Consider the following 26,220-nt stretch of genomic DNA (forward strand, 5'->3'; position numbering starts at 1 on the left):
CTCTGTCTCTTCTCTCCTTTTTGATGCCTTGCTGGCGATACAGCTTGGAATACAGCAGGACTTCATAACCTGGGGCCTGACTTCAGGGGTCAAAAGTTTCCCTGAAATTGTATATAAAGGTTTGTCCACATGTGTTTTTCTCAAGGGAAAAAAATGTATAGCTGTCATCAGATTCTCAAAGGATTAGTCCACTTGCAAAAGACAGACCCCAATTCAAATTGGCTGAATTTTAAAAAGGAGGTTCATGGCCGGGCATGGTGGCTCACACCTGTAATCCCAGCAATTTGGGAGGCCGAGATGGGTGGATCACTTGAGGTCAGGAGTTCAAGACCAGCCTGACCAATATGGTGAAACTCCGCCTCTACTAAAAATACAAAAGTTAGCCGGGCGTGGTGGCAGGTGCCTGTAATCCCAGCTACTCAGGAGGCTGAGGCAGGAGAATAGCTTGAACCCAGGAGATGGAGGTTGCAGTGAGCTGAGATCATGCCACTGCATTCCAGCCTGAGCGACAGAGTGAGACTCCATCTCAAAAAAACAAAAATAACAATTTTAAAAAGCAGTAAGGCCAGGGAGGAGGCCTTCAGTCGGCCACGGGAGAGAGGATGGTGGCTTTTGCTACCGTGGTGCCAGAAGGGATGAAAAGAAGGGATGCTTGGAAATGTATTTTAAAGGTAGAGTCACTGGATGATGGACTGGACAGAGGGAGTGAGAAAAGAGTGCCATCAAGAACAATTTCTACGTCTTGAAGTCAACAGCTGAGTGGAGGATGGTACAGTTTACTGAGATAAGGAAGACTGGAAGCAAAGCAAGTGTGTGTGGGCAGGGGCCGGGAGTCAGGAGCCCGACTTTGGCCGCTACATTTAAGAAGAGATGTCAAGGAGCCATTTGTATACCTGCAGGAGGAGCTCGGCGCAGAGTTCAGAGTCGGACACCCATACTGGGGAGTCATCAGCTGCCTGGATTTTTTGTTTGTTTGGTTTGTTTCATTTTCTGAGACAGGGTCTCACTCTGTCACCCAGGCTGGAGTACAGTGGTGCGATCTTGGCTCACTGCAACCTCCACCTCCCGGGTTTACGTGATCCTCCCGCCTCAGCCTCCCAAGTAGCTGGGATTACAGGCACCTGCCACCACGCCCGGCTAATTTTTGTATTTTTAGTAGAGACAGGGTTTCGCCATGCTGGCCAGGCTGGTCTCGAACTCCTGAGCTCAGGTTAACCGCCCACCTCAGCCTCCCAAAGTGCTGGGATTACAGGCATCAGCCACTGCACCCAGCCTTCATTCATTTCTTCAACCACTGTTTTTTCAGGAGCAGGGCCTGGGGACCCCAGGCAGCCCTCGGCAGCTCCAGGTCTAGATGGTCAGGCCCTGTGTCAGGGGCCAGGGTTATGGGGAGGCACAGGAGGAGCCTCTGCAGGGCTGTGGGGGATCTGGGAGCTTGAGGAACGAGGGGAGGCTCAAAGGCCAAGGAGGAGATAGAGGGAAGAGTGTTCTGGCAGAGGGACAGCCTGGGCAGATGCCCTGAGGGGAGCAAGGAGAGAGTCCTGGGACAGTTGGGAGGCCGCAGGGCTAGGCCAGGTTGGTCAAAGCTCCCAGCTAGCTCCAGCGTGGCTCCAGCCTGTGTGTCAGGGTTGGGGGCGGTCCTGGAAACTTCGGTGGAGGTTGATGAATCTCCTGCCCTCTCTCAGGCTGGTTTATGTGTGTGTGTCTGCTTGGTCTTTGTCCCACTCTGTCTGAGTCAGCCTCTCTCTCTCTCTCTCGGTGCAGGGAGTGGGGTATCTGAGTCTAGGTTTCTCTCTCGCTCTCTGGTCTCTGCCCCTCCACTCTAATTCTAGGTAACTATCACTCTCTCTGGGTCTTTATGCACCCCCAACCCACTGTCTCTGTCCCTCTCTCTCTCTGGGCCTCTGTCTCTCTCTGAGTCTCTCTCTCTATATATATCTCTCTTTCTCTCTCTGGGTCTCTGTACCCCCTGTCTCTGGGCTTCTGTCTCTCTCTGGATCTCTATCTCTCTGTCTCTGGGTCTCTGCCCCTTTCTCTCTCTGGGTCTCTGTCCTCCTCTCTCTGGGTCTCTGTCCCCCTCTCTCTCTGGGCCTCTGTCCTCCTCTCTCTCTGGGCCTCTGTCCTCCTCTCTCTCTGGGTCTCTGTCCTCCTCTCTCTCTGGGTCTCTGTCTTCCTCTCTCTCTGGGCCTCTGTCCCCCTCTCTTTCTGGGCCTCTGTCCTCCTCTCTCTCTGGGCCTCTGTCCTCCTCTCTCTCTGGGTCTCTGTCCTCCTCTCTGGGTCTCTGTCCCCCTCTCTCTCTCTGGGCCTCTGTCCCCCTCTCTCTCTGGGTCTCTGTCTCCCTCTCTCTCTGGGTCTCTGTCTCCCTCTCTCTGAGTCTCTCTGTCTGTCTCTGGGCCTCTGTCCCTCTGACTTGAGAACTTTGCCTGTGGGTCTGTCTTTCCAGCTGTATCCCTCAGTGAGCATCTGTCTCAGTCTATTTCTCTTTGTGTTTTCTCTCTCTCTCACCTTCTCTGTCTCTCCCCTCCTCTCTCTCTCCCCTCACTCATGCTTCTTCCAATCTTTCCTGCAGAACAAATAAGCTTTGATGGTCATGGGCAGCTGTGGCCAGGGAATTACTGGGCCTTGTCCCAAGAGTCAGATTGTTAAGTGGATGGGAAGCCTGAGCCCTGGATGTCAGGGTGGAAAGCAGGAGGCTCCGACGGGAGAGAAAATCAGGGAGAGTTGAAGAGGGGCTGAAGCAAGATATCGCTGACCTTTTCCCCAACTGCAGGAAAAGGCAGATCTTGGGGAGCTCAACTTCTCACTCTGCTACCTCCCCACGGCTGGGCGCCTCACCGTGACCATCATCAAAGCCTCTAACCTCAAAGTGATGGACCTCACTGGCTTCTCAGGTGAGGGTCCTGGGTCTGAGGGAGGAGGGCTGGGGATCTGGACTCCTGGGTCTGAGGGAGGAGGGGCCGGGGGCCTGGACTCCTGGGTCTGAGAGAGGAGGAGCTGGGGTCTGGACTCTTGGGTCTGAGAGAGGAGGACCTGGGGTCTGGACTCTTGGGTCTGAGGGAGGAGGGGCTCGGGGCCTGGGGTCCTGGACCCCTAGGTCTGAGGGAGGGAGTCTCTGCTCCTTACTTCATTGCTGTTCCCAGACCCCTACGTGAAGGCCTCCCTGATCAGCAAGGGGCGGCATCTGAAGAAGCGGAAAACCTCCATCAAGAAGAACACGCTGAACCCCACGTATAATGAGGCGCTGGTTTTCGACGTGGCCCCCGAGAGCGTGGAGAACGTGGGGCTCAGCATCGCCGTGGTGGACTACGACTGGTGAGGGGTGCGGCCCGGGCGGGGGTCAGGCAGGAGGGCTGGGGTGGGGACAGGCCCTCCCACCACCCTCCATGGTCCTCACCGACCCCAACCCCCAGCATCGGGCACAACAAGGTGATCGGTGTGTGCCGCGTGGGCCCCGACACTGCCGACCCGCACGGCCGCGAGCACTGGGCAGAGATGCTGGCCAATCCCCGCAAGCCCGTGGAGCACTGGCATCAGCTAGTGGAGGTGAGTAGGGGTCCCACACCGACCCCTGACAAGCACCCGTGCACCCTCGGCCCCTTCATCCATGCAACGAACGCCCTGCATGTTTATGAGTTGCAGAGCCAGGCGTCCTAGGTTTCAATCCCTGCTGTGCCAACTTTAGCTGTGCGGCTTAGAGCCAGTTACCCAAGCGCTCTGTGCCTCAATTTACCCACTAGGAAATGGGACTGTCGATAGCATCTTCTGTTAGGATAGAGGTGAGATGTGCTGAGTTAAACGTTCTGTAAGTGGTCGCTGCTGTTGTTACCCATGAGGCTAAGTTGAAAATAGAGGGGGCCGGGCGCAGTGGCTGATGCCTGTAATCCCAGCACTTTGGGAGGCCGAGGCAAGCGGATCACCTGAGGTCAGGAGTTCGAGACCAGCCTGGCCAACATGGAGAAACCCTGTCTCTACTAAAAATACAAAATTAGCTGGGCGTGGTGGCGCACGCCTGTAATCCCAGCTACTTGGGAGGCTGAGGCAGGAGAATCGCTTGAACCTGGGAGGCAGAGGTTGCGGTGAACCGAGATGGTGCCATTGCACTCCAGCCTGGGAGGCAGAGGTTGCGGTGAGCCGAGATGGTGCCATTGCACTCCAGCCTGGGCGACAGAGCAAGACTCTGTCTCAAAAAAAAAAAAAAGTCATTTAAGATCATCGCTTGATCAGGAGAAATAATCAAACATGGCCATTCTCTCAATAGAAAACAAGAGGAGCAAAGAAGTAGATTTAGAAAGTGTTAATGACAGATTTGCCTCCATTAAAAGCCAAGAAAGTCAAATTATTCAAATTCTGTCTAGGGTATATATGAAAGATTTAAATGTAAAATAATATTGTGAATTTCAACACACTTACTTCATTTTTCAGTATTTTTCAACTAGTTTAGCATTCCAGGAAAAATAAATTTAGAAAAAATATATAAAAACTTGGGCAGGGCACAGTGGCTCATGCCTGAAATCCCAGCACAGGCCTTGGGAGGCCAAGGTGGGTGGATCGCTTGAGCCTGGGAGTTTAAGACTAGCCTGAGCAACATGGGGAGAGCCTGTCTCTACAAAAATAATTTAGGAATTAGCTAGGCATGGTAGTGTGTGCTTGTAGTCCCAGCTACTCAGGAGGCTGAGGCAGGAGGATCCCTTGAGCCCAGGAGTTTGTTACTGCAGTGAGCTATGATCTCACCACCACACTCCAGCCTGGGCAATGGAGCAAGAACCCCTCTCCTTAAAAAAAAAAAAGCAAGTATATGGGGCCACATACATTTCCTTTGAAATAGCAGTCTGATGTGGCATGAGACTGGCCTTTTTAAAAAATTTGATATTTTGTTCATCATTGATTTTTTTGCATTAATTTTGATTTTTAAAAAATGTTGCATTATTATTATTATTGTTATTATTGAGACAGAGTCTCACTCTGTCACCCAGGCTGGAGTGCAGTGTTGCAGTCTCCCTGAGTTCAAGTGATTCTCCTGCTTCAGCCTCCCAAGTAGCTGGAACTACAGGCATGTGCCACCTCACCTTGCTAATTTTTTTTTTTTTTTTTTTTTTTGTAGAGACAGGGTTTCGCCATGTTGGCCAGGCTGGTCTCAAACTTCCGACCTCAAGTGATCCACCCACCTTGGGCTCCCAAAGTGCTGGGATTACAGGCGTGAGCCACCGCGCTCAGCCGAAGAAATACTTAAAGAAAAATCCGTCAAGCCATTTTGTGCAGGAGATATTCGCAAGTCCCATTCTATCCCAGACCCCATCCCTGATCCTGACCCCCATTCCTGACTCCAGGGATGAGGCTCAGGGATGAAGCAAAACCATCCATTGCCCACTTTGCCCGGTAACTGAAAGGCTGCAGTGTTCGATGAAAAATGTTTAGACTGCGCGACACGGTCCCAGCTCAGAGCATTCTGCCTGTGCCTCCTGCCCCTCGGCACTGCCTGGCTCCCCTCTCCTCATACCCCCTTTCCCAGTATTGGAAGAGTCAGGAGACCTTGAGATCATGCACAGGGATGAAGAGGGCCCACTGGAGTCCACAAAGTTATCCTGGGGAAGAGGAAGCCCAGACTCACCTGGCCCTCGGCCATCAGGGTCCCATTGGCCATTGCTGGGTTCTGGGCATGTGCCTCTGGGAGAAGGGTCCACGCCAGGGCCCGAAGAGCTGGAGGAGGAGACCACAGCAGAAAAAGGGTCATTTGTGACCCTGACAGACAGATGCTTTCCCCAAGACTCCTGGTCACGGAAGGGGCCATGGTCCCCTAAGAGTCAAAGCAAAGTCCCAGGACAGGCCACCTGAGGCCCCCATTCCATACCAGTGACAACAGCCAGCAACCATGAGGCTGTCTCACCTCCCCGACACAACAGCACTCGGACGTGGGAACGATGGTTACCCCTAGATGAGGACATTGAGGCACAAGAGGTCAAGACTCGCTCAAGTTCATGGAGACAAAAAGTTTCAGAGAAGTCTAGCCACAGGGCCACCCCTATCTTTTATATGTATATATATATATATATATATATATATATATATTTTTTTTTTTTTTTTTTTTTTGATGGATTCTCACTCAGTGTCCCAGGCTGGCTGGAGTGCAGTGGCGCCATCTCGGCTCACTGCAACCTCCGCCTCCCAGGATCAAGCAATTCTCTTGCCTCAGCTTCCTGAATAGCTGGGATTACAAGCACCTGCCACCATGCCTGGCTAATATTTACATTTTTAGTAGAGATGGGGTTTCACCATGTTGGCAAGGCTGGTCTCGAACTCCTGACCTCAGGTGATCTACCCACCTCGGGCTCCAAAATTGCTGGGATTTTAGGCCTGAGCCACTGTGCCTGGGCCAGGGGTTCTTATTTATTTATATAATTTATTATTTTTTAATAATACAGACAGGGTCTCTCTATGTTGCCCAGGCTGGTCGCGTACTCCTGGGCTCAAGCAATCCTCCCACCTCGGCCTCCCAAAGTGCTGGGATTACAGGCATGAGCCACCACACCCAGCCTTGGCAAAGATTCTTAAAACTTTATTCCATAAACTGGGACTTCCTGCCTGGTGGGGTAGACAGGCTGTATAACAGCCCCCAGAGATATCCCTGGAACCTACAAATCTTATCTTATATGGAAAAGAGACTTTGCAGAAGGGATTAAGTCAAGGATCTTTAGATGGGGGGAATTATCCTGGATTATCTGGGTGGGCCCTAAATGCCTTCACAAGTGTCCTTATAAGAGGGGGCAGAGGAGAGTCTGACACAGGGCAGAAGAAGGCCAAGCACCAGAAGCAGAGAGCAGCAGAGGCTGAGAGAGAGGACGCTATGCTGCTGGCTTTGACGACAGAGGAAAGGGCTACAAGCCAAGGAAAGCAGGCCCCTGGAAACTGGCAACGAGGCAGCGAAACAGATGCATCCCTGGAGCCTCTGGAGGGAGCATGGCCGCGCTGACCCCTTGATCCCTTTGAATCCCGCTTCCAACTTCTGGCCTCCAGGATTGTAATATAATAAAATTGTGTCATTTTAAGTGTGTGGCAATTTGTTACAGCGCCATGGGAAACTAATACAGTCCACAGAATGAAAAGATGCAGCACCTCACACACATTTCCCAGGCGATAAGCCATACACATCCCCGGCTACACAGAACACACACACCTGAATGCTGAAACTAGTGCATGAGGTGTTTTTTTTTTTTGAGACGGAGTCTCTATCTGTTGCCCAGGCTGGAGTGCAATGGCGTGATCTCGGCTTACTGCAAGCTCCACCTCCCAGGTTCACACCATTCTCCTGCCTCAGCCTCCTGAGTAGCTGGGACTACAGGAACCTGCCATCACTCCTGGCTAATTTTTTTTTTTTTTTTTTAGGAGAGACAGGGTTTCACCATGTTAGCCAGGATGGTCTCAATCTCCTGACCTCATGATTCACCCGCTTCAGCCTCCCAAATTGCTGGGATTACAGGTGTGAGCCACCACACCCGGCCTAGTGCACGAGGTTTTGATGAGAAAATGAGGAAGAGAGTCTTAACTTTATCCCCATGAATCACTTGTTAATTACAAAAAGAACAGGGTAACTTTTTTATCTTATTTAAATAATTAATTTATTAATTTGGAGACAGGGTTTCACTCTTGTTGCCCAGGCTGGAGTGCAGTGACTCAATCTCAGCTCACTGCAACCTCCGCCTCCTGGGTTCACACAATTCTCCTGCCTCAGCCTCCCGAGTAGCTGGGATTACAGGTATCCACCACGACACCTGGCTAATTTTTTGTATTTTTAGTAGAGATGGGGTTTCACCATGTTGGCCAGACTGGTCTCGAACTCCTGACCTCAGGTGATCCACCCGCCTCAGCCTCCCAAAGTGCTGGGATTACAGGCGTGAGCCACCACACCTGGCCTTATTTTATTTTTGAGACAGAGTCTCGCTCTGTCGCCCAGGCTGGAGTGCAGTGAGGCGATCTTGGTTCACTGAAACTTCCACCTCCCGAGTTTCAAGTGATTCTCAGGCCTCAGCTTCCTGAGTAGCTGGGGTTACAGGAGCCCGCCACCACGCCCAGCTAATTTTTGTATTATTATTATTATTATTATTATTATTATTATTTGAGATGGAGTCTCGCTCTGCCACCTAGGCTAGAGTGCAGTGGCGCGATCTCAGCTCACTGCAACCTCCACCTCCCAGCTTCAAGCGATTCTCCTGCCTCAGCCTCCCAAGTAGCTGGGATTACAGGTGTGTGCCACCACACCAGGCTAATTTTTTTGTATTTTTAGTAGAGATGGGGTTTCACCATGTTGGCCAGGCTGGTCTCGAACTCCTGACCTCGGGTTATCCGCCCCCCCTCGGCCTCCCAAAGTGCTGGGATTACAGGTGTGAGCCACCGCGCCCAGACCAGGGAAACTAGAGAGGAGAAACTTGGCAGATGCCACCTTACCCATGTGAGTGAGGCTGATGTGGTGTGTGGTGGGACAAGCCGAGCCCAGGGTCCCCAGTCCGATGAGGAGACAGCATCACTCCTAGGGCATCCCTGCCAAAAGCGTGTGACCTAAATCTAACTATGAAGAAGCACCAGACAAACCCAAACTGAGGGACATGCAAGTACATGGTCTGTAATCTTCGGAACTTCCAAAAGAAGACTGAAAACCGGTTCCAGACTGAAGGAGACCCAACAAAGCGAGCAATGTGTGACCTAGGATTTCCTTTGGTCATTAAGGACATTATTGGAGCCAGCTGTAATCCCAGCACTTTGGGAGGCTGAGGTGGGAGGATCGCTTGAGCCCAAGAGTTTGAGACCAGCCCGGGCAACACAGTGAGACCCCGTTTCTACAAAAAAAATTTTTTTTAATTAGCCGGGCATGGTGGCGTGTGCTTGTAATCCTGATTACTCAGAAGACTGAAGTGGGAGGATCTCTTGAGCCCAGGAGGTCGAGGCTGCAGTGAGCTATGATTGTGCCACTGCACTCCAGCCTGGGTGACAGAGCAAGACTCTGTCTCCAAAAAAAGAAAAAGAAAAAGAAGGACAAAAAGACATTATTGGAAGAATCATCAAAAATTTGAATAAAGTCTATAGATTAGCTATTAATATTACATCAATATTAATTTCCTCATTGTGATCGTGGTGCTATGGTTATGTAAGAAAATGACCTTGTCTTTGGAAAACACAGAGATTCGCTAGAAGGGCTGGGGAGTGGGAGGGCGCAGAGACCGAGAGAGGGCGACAGAGACCCACAGAGAGGGGGACAGAGACGCAGAGAGAGGGGGTACAGAGACCCAGCGAGAGGGGGACAGGACCTGGGGCGGCGAGGGTGAGGGGAAGATCAGAGAGAGCTGGGAGACCCAGAGAGGGAAGAACAGATGCTCAGGATAAGGGGAGCCGAGACCGAGTCTGTGCCTGTGCAGTGCTGCTTTCGGGTTCTGGGGTCAGAATCTGGGTTGCAGCTCTACCAGCCTGAGAGAAATCGCGGAGTCTCCCCGACTCTCAGTTTCTTCAATTGCAAAGTGAGGAAAGGTAGGTTCCCCTTCCTAGGGATCGCAGCAGTCCCACGCTCCGCCGGACTCCTGGCAAACAGCAGACGCCCAATTCCTGCGCGCCGAGGCGTCTGAGCCGCACTGATACTAGGTGGGACTCAGGGAATGACAAGAGGGGGCGGGGCGTCACCCACAGCGCACTCCCCACTCCCACCCAGACCCAACTCGGGCCCGCCCCCGGAGCTTCTGCTAGCCTGTCTGGCCCGGCCTGCACCCACCTGCTCCGGTCGGGTCCGCGAGGTCCGTGCGTCCGGGCGGATTCCGCTGGACAGCCAGGCCTTCCCTTCCTCCGCCGGGTCCCGGAACGCGCCTGCGCAGTCCCTGTCTCGGAACTGTAAGTCCAGGTACCTTAAACGCGGCATCGCAGCTGGACTACATTTCCCAGAAACCATTGAGGCTCTTGCTCCTCCCGGCCTAAGGGCTCTGACTGCGAGGGAATGCTGGGAAATGGAGTCTGGGAGCAGGATGCGGGGCAGGAGTAAGACTGTATTTAGATACATACACAACAGCTTTTGGAGGAAAACTGGTATTTGGGACATGCCTGACTGTACTGGCACGCGAATATCCCTGTTTTAGGCAGAGGCGATGCCATTGTCCATTTAATCCAAATTTCTCATACCATGGCTGAAGTCTTCAGGACAGATAAAATTTGGCCCTGTGTAAACTGATGGTGAATGAATTGAACCACTGTTACTCAATTTCCCTGGGCATCTGCCTTCCTGTTTGCCTCAGTTTCACCCACCACTTCTTAAAGGGCAGTGTGATACAGGCAATGGAGCCTGTTCTGGGAGCTGGGAGATGTGTGTTCAGGAGTGTAAGGATGGTTTGATATTAGGACATTACGCAATTTATCTTTTGACCTTTCTGAATATATCAATATGCAAGCATATCTATAGATACACTAAAAAGACTTTTAATAACATTCAGTAACCCTAGATGCTGAGAAAGCTTACAAAAAAATTCTGTAACCAGTCATTTCTAGATAAGCTTAATAAATTAAGCATATATTCATATTGAACAATAGCGACAATGTTAAAGAATTACTGGCTTCTTATTGTGTTTATGTATGTCCATATAATCAAAACCTCATATCAATCTTAATCGTAAAACACTAAAAGAATTGCCAGGCTGGGTGCAGTGATTCACACCTGAAATCCCAGCACTTTGGGATTTCAAAGAGGGAAGCTAAAGAGGGAGGATCACTTGCACTCAGAAGTTTGAGACCAGCCTGGGCAACATAGCTAGACCCCCATCTCTACAGAAAATATAAAAGTTAGCCAAGCATAGTGGTGAGCACCTGTAGACCCAGCTACTCAGGAGGCTAAGGCAGGAGGATCAGTTGAGCCCAGGAGGGCAAGGCTGCAGTGAGCTGTGATGGTGCCAGCCTGGGCAAGAGAGCAAGACTCTGTCTCAAAAAAAAAAAAAAAAAGTGTAAACCATATATGTGCTCATGAGCAAAAGCTAGATGGCTCATTGCCAGAATGAAATAATAATAGGTGTTACTTATTGACAACACGTTGTGAGATTTACTAGTTGACTGAGCTGACACCACCACCCTATGAAGAAGGCATTGCTCTCCCTATTTCACAGACAAGGACACTGAGATAGAGGATTTATGTCATCCCCCCAAGCTCCCAGAGCTAGTCGAGGACAGAGGCAGGACTTGAATCCAGGTCCAGCCCATATTTGCAACCACTTCATTTTACTGCTGCCAAGTTTGCTCCTTTTTCCTTGTGTTCCGATAACCAAATGCTCCAAGCACAGGTTGTACTGTCAGCTGAGGCTCTAGAGTCAGGGTGGCATGGAGCAGAACCTCAGCTAATCTATAATAGGCATGTCACACTGGAGACAAAGGTGACTCCATCTTGGATGGTTATCCGCCATGTTGACTTCTGATTAATCCCAGTCCTGGGAATTCCTTCTGATTTCTACTTTACTTACTGTCCCTAGTGTAAGAACATGTCAACCTTGATGTTATCACACAAATTATAGGCTATGACACAGCATACAGAACATTGCCTGTTCTGTAGGGTTAATTGTCTTAACCCTTAATTGTCTTGCTAAAGCAAGTATTGCCCTTCCCTATGTGAGATAAGCCTTAGGATTAGGGAGTAACTGTGTGGAGATAGACCTGTCTTGCTGCCACCCAAGACCATGCTTCCCTTTGTAAGTTCCCCAAATAAATCACCCCTTACCAATGAACTGGGTTTGTCTCCCTCTTTTTTGGTTTATTGTCTCCTTCCACACTTGGGGGTTATTTTGCATAAAGTCCTTATATGGAACACACGTGAACAAGGAGTAAGTCTTCATTGCTACAAGCCATGAAGGAGGTTGGGGGGGTGTTTGTTACTGAAGCATAAGTACTTATCCTGGCTGATACAACTGTCTTCAAAGGTTTTGAGGAAGCTGAAATTTGATATTAAATACAAGTTATTATCAGAGCTTTGCAAGTCATTAACCTCTTTGTGCCTCAGTTTCCTCATTGTACATGGGGTGATAATAAGTACATGGGGCAATAATAAGTACCCTCTTTATCAGGTTATGAGATTTGAATAGGTAGATAGGAGTAAAGCCATTAGAACAGTATGTGACAGATAGAAAACACCATATAAGTGTTTGCTATTATTAAAAAACGCGTTAGGCCAGGCGCGGTGGCTCATGCCTATAATCCCAGCACTTTGGGAGGCCAAGGCAGGTGGATCACTTGAGGTCAGGAGTTCAAAACCAGCCTGGCCAATATGGTGAAACCCTGTGTCTACTAAAAATACAAAAAAATTAGCCAGACGTGGTGGCTGGGGCTTGTAATCTCAGCTACTCGGGAGGCTGAGGCAGGAGAATCACTTGACCCGGGAGGCAGAGGTTGTGGTGAGCCAAGATAGCACCACTGCACTCCAGCCTGTGAGACTCCGTCTCAAAAAATAAAAAATAAAAAACGTGTTAATAGTTCCCGCCGGTGACTTATATTTTTTACTTATTTATTTATTTTTTGAGACGGAGTCTCACTCTGTTGCCAGGCTGGAGTGCAGTGGCACGATCTCGACTCACTGCAACCTCTGCCTCCCGGGTTCAAGCGATTTTCCTGCCTCAGCCTCCCAAGTAGCTGAGACTACAGGCGCGTGCCACCACACCCAGATAATTTTTGTATTTTTAGTAGAGACGGGGTTTCACCGTGTTGGCCAGGATGGTCTCGATCTCTTGACCTCGTGATCCGCCCGCCTCGGCCTCCCAAAGTGCTGGGATTACAGGCATGAGCCACCGCACCTGGCCCCAACTGTGACTTGCTATTTGCTCTTCCTTCTACCTTTTCCCCACTACTGCTTTCAGAAAACACCTACTTTTCTTGCAAGAACAAGTTCTTACAGCCTCTCCTGCAGTAAACGTTCTCCGATTTCCACCGAGCTGAGCCGGAGCTGGCAATTCGCTCTGTTGGGTTCCCACAGGAACATCCCAGTATCTTATAGGGCTATGTGCTAACCGCTGTGTTGTAATTCTTTGTAACTGTCTGTCTCTCTCGCTCCAGTCTCATCACACTATAATTTATGTACGACTTAATTATCTGTTTATTCTGCACTTCTCCCAGGAAATTTCCATGAAGTTGAGGAAGTGTCTGGACCTGCAGCATTAAGACGTTAAAACAAACAAACCCCAGCCAGGCGCGGTGGCTCACGCCTGTAATCCCAGCACTTTGAGAGGCTGAGGCTGGCGGATCACTTGAGGTCAGGAGTTCGAAACCAGCCTGGCCAACATAGTGAAACCCCATCTCTACTAAAAATACAAAAATTAGGCCGGGCGCGGTGGCTTACGCCCGTAATCCCAGCACTTTGGGAGGCCAAGGCAGACGCATCACAAGGTCAGGAGATCAAGACCATCCTGGCTAATACAGTGAAAGCCCATCTCTACTAAAAATACAAAAAATTAGCTGGGCGCGGTGGCGGGCACCTGTAGTCCCAGCTACTCGGGAGGCTGAGGCAGGAGAATGGCATGAACCTGGGAGGCAGAGCTTGCAGTGAGCCCAGATAGTGTCACTGCAAGTCCGGCCTGGGCAAAAGAGCAAGACTCTGTCTCAAAAAAAAAAAAAAAAATTAGCTGGGCATGGTGGCGCACGCCTGTAATCCCAGCTACTTAGGAGGCTGAGGCAGGAGAATCGCTTGAAACCGGGAGGCAGCAGTGAGCTGAGATCATGGCACTGCACTCCAACCTGGGTGGCAGAGCAGGACTCTGTCTCAAAAAAAAAAAGAAAAATAAAAGAAAAAGAAAAAGAAAGAAAATGTATTCGAATCTAGTATTCAGGTGCACAGAGGGTGAAGAATTGTAGTTCAGATAGAGAAGAAAACCTGTACCTTCCACATTGACCACTGCTCTTCCTCTATTTAACCATCCTCGAGGGTTGCACTGAGTCATGTCCTTTCGGATGCATTTCCTTCCCAGAGGATAAGTGGTTGTCACTTCAAACCCTTACAATATGCTGTCCATCCTTTTTGAAGGTCCAAGTCACTTCTACCTTGAATTAGGATAATGGGTGTCTACAGATGAGTGGGATCTGGTCCCAGCCTTTGAGGAGCACCCAGTCAGGTAGAGAAACAGAGTTGGACACCAACTAGGGGGAGGGTCCCCAGGAAACGGACAGAGACATTGATGGATTTGTCACCAATTTTATTAAATTTATTTTCCTTTCTCCTTATCCCCAAACCACCGTCCTACTGCAGCAGGAGTTTTCGGTTTTGTCTGTATGTACAAGCCCTGGTCAGAGAGAAAAAGCCTGTAGATTAGAATGAGAATTTCAAGCTTTTCCAGATCAAGGGACCCATAACTTGCCTCCCCATAACTTTCCTCCAATCTTTGGCCTGATTTGGCTCATCCAGTGATGTCATGGGCATCTGGGCAGATTTTCAGGGTTCTCTGCCAATCGGAGTTGGTGAGGAGAGAGGAGAGAAGAGCTGGGACCAAGGGTGATGGTCAAATGTGGGAACAGAAAGAGTCCAAAAAGACAAGAGGAGACACAGGCAGAAATGGAGAGAGATAAGGTAGAGACAGGGTATAGTGGAAGCAGGTATAGTGGGTTACAGTGTGTCCCCCACCCCAAAGATATATCCAAGTCCCAACTCCTAGGACCTGGGAATGTGACCTTAATTGGAAACACGGTCTTTGCAGATGTAATTAAGTTAAGGTGACATGAGATTTAGGATGGGCCCTACATCTAAAGACAGGTGTCCTTAGAAGAGAAAGGAGAGGGAGATTTGAGATGGACACACAGGAAACAAAACCATGTGAAGACAGAGGAAGGGATTAGAAGGGAGCTAAGGAATGCCGGCAGCCACCAGCAGCTAGGACACAGGCATGGGGTGGATTCACTCTCAGAGGCTCTGGAAGGAACCAACTTTGCCAACCTCTTGATTTCAGACTTCTGCTTTCAGAACCCAGAGAATACATTTCTTTTGCTTTAAGTCACCCAATTTGTGGTGATGTTACAGCAGCAATAGGAAATGAATACACAGGGAGACAGAGAAATGAGGAGAGAGAGTTGGAAGAGAGGCTGAGCAAGTTCACAGTGAGAGGTAGCCTGCATGGAGCACTCCCCATGCGCTAAGTGTTATTAACAGCGTTCACTGGCCGGGCGCGGTGACTCATGACTGTAATCCCAGCACTTTGGGAGGATGAGGCAGGTGGATCACCTGAGGTCAGGAGTTTGAGACCAGCCTGGCCAACATGGCGAAACCCCGTCTCTAATGAAAATATAACAATTAGCCAGGCTTGGTGGTGGGCACCTGTAGTCCCAGCTACTCAGGAGGCTGAGGCAGAAGAATCGCTTGAACCTGAGAGGCGGCGGTTGCAGTGAGCCAAGGTCGCAAGATCGCGCCATTGCACTCCAGCTTGGGCCACAGAGCGAGACTCCATCTCAAGAAAAAAAAAAAAGAGCATTCACTGATTCAGTGATCACCACACCCCCCAGTGGGAGGTGATGGCATTACTCCCTTTTTGCATATGAAGAAACTGAGGCGTTAGGGAAAGGAGATTAATTGGGTACTTGGAGGAGGCAGAGAGAGAGAGAGAGAAATTGAGACGGAGAGGGGAAGAGAGGGGCCGGAGAAGGGGCTGGGGGGGAGGGGGAGGGCACAAGCAGAAAGAGGCAGCGAGATAAGCTTAGAGGGGGAGAGGAAGGTGAGGGCCACTTCCTCCCTAGGCACAGGGCCTGGGGTCCATGGAAATGTTTTCACTGTAGTATCTTTAAAAGGCAGAAGAAGATAAATGAATATAATAACAGTAATTATGATGATGCATAGAACATAATGAAGCCAACTTGGATGATATTTGTCTTTCTACCAATGCATCCACAAAATATAACTTTTAGCGTTTTTTTTTTTTTTTTAATGTAAGAAGAGGCCCACAAAGGCAAAAGTGCTGAGGACCCGGGAAAGTTGTAATGTGGCCCAGAGGTGGAGAAAAAGGAAAATGAGAAAGAAAGACAGAAATACAGATGAGAGAAAGGTACGGGGCAGGGGGCGGGAGGGAGAAGAGGGAGGAGAGAGACAGAGAGAAAAAGAGAGACAGAGACTAAAGTGACTGAAGAGGAGACTCCCAAAGTACACAGTGACCCATCCAGGGAGTCGCCATTTTTGAGGGGCCCAGTGGGTTCCACGGGGGACTGAGGAGGGGGCAAGGATGACTCACGAGACCACGATGACCACGAAGACAAAGACAGCCAGAGACACAGAAATGAGGATGCCCAACAGCACCTGGTTCCTCGGGTATTTGCTGTCCATCTGGTATTGCAGGGCCACGCGGGGTTGCCGGTCGACTGGGGCGGGTGGGGAAACAGCCCCGACCTCCACGTCACCACCCCTCCTTAGCCTCATACCCACCCCACCTGTTCATTCAGCAGCCTGGGGCAGGGGTGGGGGTGGGGCGCTCTCTCTTCTTCTCTTCCTGCTTGTTCCCTGCCCTCTCCTGGGGTCTGACTCTCCATTTATCCATTCCTCTAATGCTCTGTCTCAGGCAGCATTGTAGGCATTTGGGATATAGCCGGGAACCAAACTGGCAAACTGGACTCATGGAGTTGACAGTCCACCCCGCATATCACAGTTATCACAGTTACAGTGAGGAGCTAGTTCTAAAAGCATTTCATTTGATGGGATGGGGTGGGGTGAGGAGGACTTGGGAAGTTTGACTCAAAACCAAAAGATACGATACAATGGTCAGGCATGGTGAGCTCGCGCCTATAATCCCGGTACTTTGGGAAGCTGAGGCAGGGGGATCACTTCAGCCCAGGAGTTCAAGTCAGCACGGGCTGTGAGATCCTATCTCTACAAAAAAGAAAAAATTAGCTAGGTATGGTGGCACGAGCCTGTAGTCCTAGCAACTCAGGAGGCTGAGGTGGGAGGATTGCTTGAGCACAGGAGGTTGAGGCTGCAGTGAGCCGTGACTGTGCCACTGCACCCCAGCCTGGGGGACGGAGCAAGACCCTGTCTCAGAAAACAAAACAAAACAAAAACCAGAGACACCATGCACATGAGAGGGAGGTGCAAAATGCGAACAGTTTCACAAGGTGAAAGTCTTAGTTGCTGCATCTTAGCTATTGGCCCTGAAGGTGGCCTTGGGAGTTGCTTTCTGCATCTTCCACTTGCCTCGCACCACCAACTCTTTCCTTCTATCAGCAAAGCCTCTTGGCTTGACCTTCAAACTGTAGGCAGAATCCAATCCACTTCCATGGCTACCAAGCAGGTCCAACCCCAGCCCACTGCTTCTCTTAGGAGGCTCCCTTGACCCCTCCTCCCACAGTTCCTCACATGGCCTCCGGGAGGCGCTGTTAAAACCTAAGTCGGCTCCCTCTGCTCAGTGTCTTCCTGCTACTCCATGGCCCCCCATCTCAGAATAAAAGCTCAAGTTCTCACCATGCTCTTGCAAGCCCTGCATCATCTGGTTCCCACGTGACCCGGCCATTGTTCTAGCCACCCTACTATTCTCTTTCATTCACTCAGCTCTGGCCACACTGGCCTTCTCCTCCTTGTTGCTTAATTATGTTGGATCTTTGCATGTGCTGTTCCCTCTGTCATTGACACTGTTCCCATCACTCGCTTACTTCCTTCAGCTTTCAAAAGTCACCTCTTTAGAGGTGCCCTACATCCGTATTTTCTAAAGTAGCAGCCTCCCCCAGGCACTATCTACCAAACCATTCTATTTTCATTAGAACACCATTGCCATCTGGATCAAGCCTGTTTATTTGTTCATGCAATTACCATCTAACCCAGTGGTTCTCAATCTGGGATAATTTTGTCACTTAAGGGACATTTGGAAATGTCTGGGGACATTTCTGATTGTCATAATGGGGAGGGAGATGCTACTGGCATCTGGTGGATCGAAGCTAGGGATGTTGCTAAACATCCTACAATAACCAGGACAGCCTCCCTAACAAAGAATGATCCAGCTCCAAATCTCAACAGTGCTGAGGTTGAGAAACCCTAGTGTAACCTCTGGCCCCACTAAAATGTGGGCTCCATGAGGGCAGGAGCTACATCTGTCTCCCATTCCACTGTTCCTCAGTTTGGGACATCGTAGGGTGCTCAAAATATTTGTTGTCACCAAATACCAGCCAAAGGAAGCAAACAGGCAAATCCAAAAGTGGGACACTCTATAGGACACACTCCCTTCTTTTTCAATGCCAATGTCATGGAGGGGAAAAAAAAAAAAACCCAAAAACTGATAAGAGAAACTGTTCTAGGCCGGCTGCAGTGACTCATGCCTGTAATCCCAGCACTTTGGGAGGCTGAGGTGGGCGAATCATTTGAGCCCAGGAGTTTGAGACCAGCCTGGCCAACATGGCAAGAATCAGTCTAAAAAAACAAAACAAAACAAAACAAAAACTGTTCTAGATTTTAAAAAGAAGAGAAAAACCTAACAATTGAATGATATAAGAAGTCCTTTCATTGAACCCTGGTTTGAACAAATCAACTGTGAAAAATATTCTGGGGACAATTAAGGAAGTTGACAGTGGGACCTGGAATTATTTGACATTGAGGAATCATTGCTAGGTTTGGTGGGTGTGGGAATGACATTGTGGCTACTTAGGAAAATGTCATTATTTTTAGAGGTACATGCTATGTATGGGGCATGGTGTCTGTGGTTTCTTTTAACATACTATGGCAAAGAATAAAGTAGGTGAAATAAATATGGAAGAATGTTAATTGTTAACATAATTTGATAGTAAGTGCTACTTTTGAGATTATGATCAGAGAGGCCTGTCTGAGGAAGTGACCTTTGAGACCCAAATGAAGTGAAGGAGTGATTGCAACAGTGTGACAGAGAGAGGGAACAGCATGTGAAAAGATCCAGCATGACTATTCAACCCGGATAGATAGATGTGGATTCATTATACTTTTTTTTTTTTTTTTGAGATGGAGTCTCGCATTGTCACCCAAGCTGGAGTGCAATGGTGCGATCTTGGCTCACTGCAGCCTCCACCTCCTATATTCAAGCGATTCTCCTGCCCCAGCCTCCTGAGTAGCTGGGATTACAGGTGCCTGCCACCACGCTAGGGTAGTTTTTTGTATTTTTAGTAGAGACGGGGTTTCACTATGTTGGCCAGCCTGGTCTTGAACTCCTGACTTTGTGATCTGCCTGCCTCGGACTCCCAAAGTGCTGGGATTACAGGCGTGAGCCACTGCATGTTCAGTCTCATTGTACTATTCTTTCTGCTATGAGAATAAGTTTCTTAGGCTGGGCATGGTGGCTCACGCCTGTAATCCCAGCACTTTGGGAGGCCGAGTGGATCACCTGAGGTCAAGAGTTTGAGACCAGCCTGGCCAACATGGTCAAACCCCATCTCTACTAAAAATACAAAACTTAGCAGGGTATGGTGGTGCACACTTGTAGTCCCAGCTACTTGGGAGGCTGAGGCAGGAGAATCACTTGAACCTGGGAGGCAGAGGTTGCAGTGAGCCAAGATCCTGCCATTGTACTCCAGCCTGGGCGAGAATCCATATCAAAAAAAAAAAAAAAAAGAATGTATGTTTTTTAGATTTATGAATGAATGAATGAGTGAATTCAGCACTTCCTTCCAAATTCCTCAGGTACAGCAATGGCTAAGAATAAAATCTTTTTCTAGCACCTGCCATTCTGGAGCTAGGGGCATTCTAAAGTTCCAGGGAGTCTTTCCATTTAACAGATGGAGGAAAGTGAATCTCAGAATACAGGAGCAACTTCTGGGCCACACTCTAAGCAAATGGTTAGGGCAGGATTCGAGGCTGCATGTGGGAGCCTCGAAACCCATATCTAGTGGGTCATGGCTGTCTTCATCTCTTGCATGCCTGTCCCATGTCTTCCCCCACCCCCAGAAGCTTACCAAAGCAGTACTTTTTGTGGATACACTTGGGAGTGATCCTCTGGCAATGTAAACAGTCCAACACCTCTTCTTTTAGCAAGCCTAGGCAAGGGGAAAGGGAGAAGTAAGACAAGGGCACATATCAGAGGACCGGCAAGGGTGGAAAGGAAGAAGGAGAAAGAGGAGATGGGGTCCCTTGGCTTCTCCTAAATTTCATAGGTCCCACTGCCCAGCAGAGGAACTAAGCAAAATGCACTGACAATTCACATAAAAAATAATTGTTATATAATCATTGAAGAACTAAATTCATCCAGTAGATTCAGCATTCTGCTTGTGGACATTTAATTAAACATTTGTTAATTCTGAGTTTGCACTTTTCTTTTTCTAATTTGGAGCCTCCTTTGCAGACACTGCTGAGATGTCTCCTCTTTGGGCGCACTGCCTCCTCCTCTACTGGTGCATACAGGAGGACTACATTTCCCAGGGTGCCTTTCAGTAAACTGTGACCATGTGACCTAGTCCTGGCCAATGGAAAGTGAGCAGGATCATGTGTGTCCCTTCCAAGGCTTGGCTATACAACTCAGTGTGATTGCTATTGCTTTTCCTTTTGAAGCATGCTTAGAAGCTGCCATGTGTGTATAGCCTGGATCCCTGAGTCACCACCTGGACTGCCACTCAACTGTCAATGAAATTCGGGTGAAAGAAAAATAAACCTTTGTTGTGTTAAACCACCAAGATGTGAGGGTTTATTTGTTAATACAACATAGCCTATTTTATCGTGACTTACGTACCTTCAAAATGTTGTTTTGCAGATAGTCATTATTTTCATAAACCTTTAAAAAGCAAATCTCCCTAGGTACCATGGCTTTGGGGTAAGGGAACTGCCAAATGGAGTAAGGAGTGGTAGCCAGGCTTGATTTGGGGAGACAGGGTGAAGGGGGTTAGGAGGGTAGAGAAGGGAGAGATAGACGATCCAGAACTCACGGCAAAGTTTGGGGTTGCAGGCTGCAAGAGAAAATTGCTGAGGTGAGTTAAATTGGGATGGCAACTTGATAATTTAATTGGAAAGGGATCAGGAGAGCAGGTAAGGGGTGAGGCTGGGAAAGGAGAGAAGGGAAGATTGGGGAGAGATGAAGAAGGCTGAGCTATAGGGGAGGTGAAGAAGGAGTTTGGGAGAAAAAGTGGTAAAAGGGGATCAAGAGGTCAAGGGAGAAGAGGAGAGGGGATTGGTGGAGAGATAGGCCGCACCTTTTAATTCATATGAAATTAAAACTTTCTTGAGTTCCTTGATCACATTCGCCCTGAGGGTCACCAGCTCTTCCAGCAGAGGCTCATCTGAGGAGAGAAAGAGATCTCTGTGGGGTGGGAGGCACCCAGAAAGCCCACCCCACTACCTGAAGCTTCCAGGAGAAGAGATAAGGAAGCTCCTCTTCATTTATAAAGGGTAACCAAGACCAGGATTACTAAGGGTCCCCCAGGCAAATCTATGGCCGGGGAGATCCTGCATCTATATTCTGATTCACCGTGGGGCCTAGGCAAAGCCACCCTTCCTTGGCCTCACTTTCCTCATCTGGCAAGTGGATTTGATCTCTCTTCTCCTCTTCTTTTTTTTTCTTTTTGAGACGGAGTCTCACTCTGTTGCCCAGGCTGGAGTGCAGTGGTGTGATCTCGGCTCACTGCAACCTCGGCCTCCCAAGTTCAAGCGATTCTCCTGCCTCAGCCTCCCAAATAGCTGGGATTACAGGCACGTGCCATCACACCTGGCTAATTTTTTGTATTTTTAGTAGAGACAGGGTTTCGCTATGTTGGCCAGGCTGGTTTCAAACTCCTGACCTCAGGTGAACCTCCCACCTCGGCCTCCCAAAGTGCTGGGATTACAGGCGTGAGCCACCGCACCCGACCTCTTCTTTTTTGTGTCTACACTCACTCCTTCATGATTTCAATCCATATGGCTTTATATATTACCTAGACTTGCACTGTCCAGTGTGGTAGCCACTAGCCACACATGGCTACTGAACTTGAAATAGGCTAGTCTGAATTGAGATGTGCTGTAGGTATAAAATGTACACTGGATTTTAAAGACATTGTGCAAAAAACCTGTAAAATATATTGATAATTCCTATGTGGATTGCATGTTGAAATGGTGATATTTTATATATGGGGTTAACTAAAATATATTATTAAAATTAATTTCACCTGTTTCTATTTACCTTTTTAAAAATGTGACTACTAGAATTTTTTTTTTTTTTTTTGAAACGGAGTTTTGCTCTTGTCGCCCAGACTGGAGTGCAATGGCGTGATCTTTGCTCACTGCAACCTCTGCCTCCTAGGTTCAAGTGATTCTCCTGCCTCAGCCTGAGTAGCTGGGATTACAGGTGCCCGCCACCACACCTGGCTAATTTTTGTATTTTTAGTAGAGACGGGGTTTTACCATGTTGGCCAGGCTAGTCTTGAATTCCTGACCTCAGGCGATCCACCTGTCTCGGCATCCCAAAGTGCTGGGATTACAGGCATGAGCCACCGTGCCCGGCTGCTACTAGAAAATTTAAAATTGCATATGTGACTCCTATTTGTGGCTGGCATTCTATTTCTATTGGATGGTGCTGTTCTATACACAGATGCCCCCCACGTTTATATTACTAGCCCAGAGGGCTCACTGAAGGTGGGATTTATATACCCAACTATCTGGTCAAGATCTCCAATTGGATGTCTAAGAGGCATCTCAAACCCACTAAGTCCAAAACTGAACCCTCGTTATTCTCCTCCAGACCTACTCCCAACCTCCCAGTCTACTCCATCTTAGTAAATAGATGTGTCATGATTCTAATTGCTCAATTCAAAATCCTTGGTGCTTTGACGCCTTTTTCTTTTTCTTTTTTGAGACGCAGTTTTGCTCTTGTTGCCCAGGCTGGAGTGCAATGGCGCAATCTCAGCTCACCGCAACCTCCGCCTCCTGGGTTCAAGCAATTCTCCTGCCTCAGCCTCCTGAGTAGCTGGGATTACAGGAGTGCCACCATAGCTGGCTAATTTTGTATTTTTAGTAGAGACGGGGTTTCTCCATGTTGGTCAGGCTGGTCTTGAACTCCCAACCTCAGGTGACCCACCGTCCTCAACCTCCCAAAGTGCTGGGATTACAGGCGTGAGCCACTGTGCCGGGCTGACGCCTTTCTTTTTTTTATATCCCAGTGCAATTCGTCAGCATGACTGGCAACAAATCCTGTTTGTTCAATATTCAAAATACCCATTCCCTCCCCTTAACTCTAGGATCTCATCTTCCATAGAGACAATGTCGCCGTCTCACTCCACTCTGGCCTTTTTGGATGTTCTGTGACTATGCCAAACATAGTCCCATCTCAGGGATTCCACCAGCTGTTCTTTCTGCCTGTACCCTTCTACCCCTAGACCCCCTCATGGCTGCTTCCCTCTCCCCTTCAGGTCTTTTCTCACATGCTCCTTTTTAAGGGACATCTTTTTTGGATGCCCTACTTTAAGCTGCAATCCCCACCCCTACTCACAGCACTTGCTATTCCGTGGTCCCTGCTTTATTTTTTTCCTCCTTAGCATCTCCCTCCATTTGACATATTTTATCGGGCAATAAAGGATTAACTGAGCAGGCCTGGGTTGTCCCAATCCTGCACATCCCCCGCTCCCCCCCAAAAAATTTGGCTCTTGCCTGGCTCACAGAAGGTAACCTCTATTTCCTTGGAATATCCTGCCTGTTAAGAGTATCTTGGTTTGGCCAGGCATGGTGGCTTACGCCTATAATCCCAGCACTTTGGGAGGCCTAGGCGGGCAGATCACTTGAGGTCAGAAGTTTGAGAACAGCCTGGCCAACATGGTGAAACCTCGTCTCTACTAAAAATACAAAAATTAGCCGGGCATGGTGGTGGGTGCCTGTAATCCCAGCTACTCGGGAGGCTGAGGCAGGAAAATCGCTTGAACCCGGCAGGCAGAAGCTCCAGTGAGCAGAGATTGTGGCACTGCACTCGAGCCTGGGTGACAGGGCGAGACCGTCTCAAAAAATAAAAATAAATAAATAAATAAAAGAGTATCTTGGTTTATGACCAGGTGCAGTGGCTCACACCTGTAATCCCAGCACTTTGGGAGGCTGAGACACGAGGATTTATTGAGGCCAGGAGTTTGAGACCAGCCTGGGCAATATAATGAGACCCAGTCTCTACAAAAAATTAAAAAGTAGAAAATTAGCCAGGTGTGGTGGCACACGCCTGTGGTCCCAGCTACTTGGGAGGCTGAGGCGGCAGGATCGCTGGAGCCCTGGAGGTCGAGGCTGCTGTGAGCTGTGATGGCGCCACTGCACTCCAGCCGGAGCGACAGTGAGGCTCTGCCTCTTAAAAAAGAAAAAGAAAAGGCTACATTACATGCGTGTTTGCTCTTATTTTTATATTCAAGGGAGGTGGGGCAGACCGGCGGAAAGAAGAGGGGTGCTGGAGAAGGCGTTCCCTCGTCTCTCCTACCTTTCAGAGAGTTACCCATTAAGTGCTGCGTTTGGTTCTTGACAAAGGACGCCACAAGGCCCAGTTGATTTGTCTCTGGGGGGAGAAGGGAGAGGACACTCCAGTGAGCCCCCCAGAGAGCCAAGTGATCTCACCCCCTCCAGGCCTGGCCCCGACCCCTCTTGGGGGCGTGGTCTCCGGCATCCCTCGCCCAGCCCCGCTGCCCAATTTCTCCCAACACGCACCCACTTTCCCCACAAACACGTTCAGCGCGTAGTCCCGGAAGAAAGGCCCCTCCATGCCCATCAGCACGGCCCCGGCGCGCGCCTGCAGCTGCTCCAACTGGAAGCGACTGGGGATGAGGGCGGAGCGCAGGTGACCCAGGGCCTCCAGCACCAAGGGGTCGCACTGCAGGCAGCCCCAGCCTCCGGGGGCGCCCAAGCCCGAGAGCAGCAGAAGGGTCAAAGCCAGAGGCATGGCGGGGCCTTTGTGACGTCACAGAGAGAACCCGGCCCGCCCCGCCTCCCAGGCGAGGGCGCGGTCAGGAGGCCCAGGGAGCATCACGGTGTTACAGGCACGTGTTCGCTGAGCACCTGCTATGTGCCAGGCATGGTTCTAGAACCTAGAGAGAAAGTCAACAAAAACAGAAAGCCTCTGCTCAACCCCTCTTGGAACTTACTAATTCCTCTTAAATTTATTCATTCAACACATATTGTTTTATTTTATTTATTTATTTATTTTTTTCCCGAGACGGAGTCTCAACTCTGTCACCCAGGCTGGCGTGCAGTGGTGTGATCTCGGTTAACTGCAACCTCCGCCTCCCGGGTTCAAGCGATTCTCCTGCCTCAGCCTCCCAAGTAGCTGGGACTACAGGCGTGCGCCACCACGTCTGGCTAATTTTTTATTTTTAGTAGAGACGGGGTTTCATCATGTTGGCCAGGCTGGTCTCAAACTCCTGACCTCAGGTGATCTGCCCGCCTCGGCCTCCCAAAGTGCTGGGATTATAGGTGTGAGCCACCACGCCCGGCCCACATATTTTTTTTTTTTTTTTTTTTTTGAGACAGAATCTTGCTCTGTCACCCAGGCTGGAGTGCAGTGGGGCGATCCCGGGTCACGGCAAGCTCTACCTCCCAGGTTCAACCTATTTTTGTGCCTCAGCCAACCTAGTAGCTGGGGTTACCGTGCCACCACACCCAGATAATTTATATATATATATAGAGAGAGAGAGAGAGAGAGAGAGAGAGAGAGAGAGAGGGAGGGAGAGATGGAGTCTCACTCTGTGTCACAGGCTGGAGCTCAGTGGTGCGATCTCAGCTCACTGCAATCTTTGCCTCCCAGGTTCAAGAGATTCTCCTACCTCAGCCTCCTGTGTAGCTGGGATTACAGGCACGCACCACCACACCCAGCTGATTTGTGTATTTTTAGTAGAAACGGGGTTTCACCCTGTTGTTGAGGCTGGTCTGGAACTCCTGACCTCAAGTAATTCACCCGCCTCAGCCTCCCAAAGTGCTGGGATTACAGGCCACCGCGTTCAACCTTACATGCAACACATATTTATTTATTGAGCACCTACTATGTGCCAGGTGCTGTTCAAGGCCCCCAGAGCTAGAGCTGAGAAAAACAAGAGGTTCTTGTGCTTGCGGTACTTAAATTAATTAACAAATATTTATTGAGCACCTACTATGTGCCAGGCTCCAGAGATAGACTGACATAAGACGAACACAATCTCTGCTCATAGAGTTCAGGCTAGCAGGGATGGGAGGGAGTGGCAGGAAGAGAAACGTAAAACCTGGTACACAGATGAGTAACTGAAATAGTGACAAACTGCATTACCTGCTGGGAAGCAAATACACAGTGTGATACAGTTAAGAGAGTTCCCTGAGGCCAGGAGGTAGGGTCTGGTTCCCTGCTGTTGTCC

At 49.4% G+C, this 26,220-nt stretch overlaps 3 protein-coding genes across 3 annotated transcripts in view; 1 reads left to right on the forward strand and 2 right to left on the reverse strand.

Moving 5' to 3' along the window:
- Positions 1 to 11,559, reverse strand: part of LOC100991594 (zinc finger protein 345) — a 54,301-nt gene extending 42,742 nt beyond the window's left edge. The window contains 2 exon segments of the mRNA XM_055103355.2: positions 5,609 to 5,697; positions 9,752 to 11,559. Of these exon segments, the coding sequence (XP_054959330.1) occupies positions 5,609 to 5,641 (33 nt within the window). The 5' untranslated portion in view covers positions 5,642 to 5,697; positions 9,752 to 11,559.
- Positions 2,431 to 4,174, forward strand: LOC117976971 (synaptotagmin-3-like). Its single transcript, XM_034945156.3, has 3 exons — positions 2,431 to 2,891; positions 3,141 to 3,312; positions 3,411 to 4,174. The coding sequence occupies exons 1-3, from the start codon at positions 2,870 to 2,872 to the stop codon at positions 3,652 to 3,654; spliced, it is 438 nt and encodes a 145-aa protein (XP_034801047.2). The 5' UTR covers positions 2,431 to 2,869; the 3' UTR covers positions 3,655 to 4,174.
- Positions 11,560 to 14,169: 2,610 nt separating the features above from the next.
- Positions 14,170 to 25,987, reverse strand: IZUMO2 (IZUMO family member 2). Its single transcript, XM_003813615.4, has 7 exons — positions 24,548 to 25,987; positions 24,324 to 24,398; positions 21,097 to 21,183; positions 20,833 to 20,853; positions 19,870 to 19,950; positions 16,203 to 16,329; positions 14,170 to 14,273 (listed from the first exon to the last, which is right to left on the reverse strand). The coding sequence occupies exons 1-7, from the start codon at positions 24,777 to 24,779 to the stop codon at positions 14,231 to 14,233; spliced, it is 666 nt and encodes a 221-aa protein (XP_003813663.2). The 5' UTR covers positions 24,780 to 25,987; the 3' UTR covers positions 14,170 to 14,230.
- Between the last annotated feature and the right edge of the window lie 233 nt (positions 25,988 to 26,220).

The sequence above is a fragment of the Pan paniscus genome, chromosome 20 (assembly GCF_029289425.2).
Source record: "Pan paniscus chromosome 20, NHGRI_mPanPan1-v2.0_pri, whole genome shotgun sequence".
NCBI lineage: Eukaryota > Metazoa > Chordata > Mammalia > Primates > Hominidae > Pan > Pan paniscus.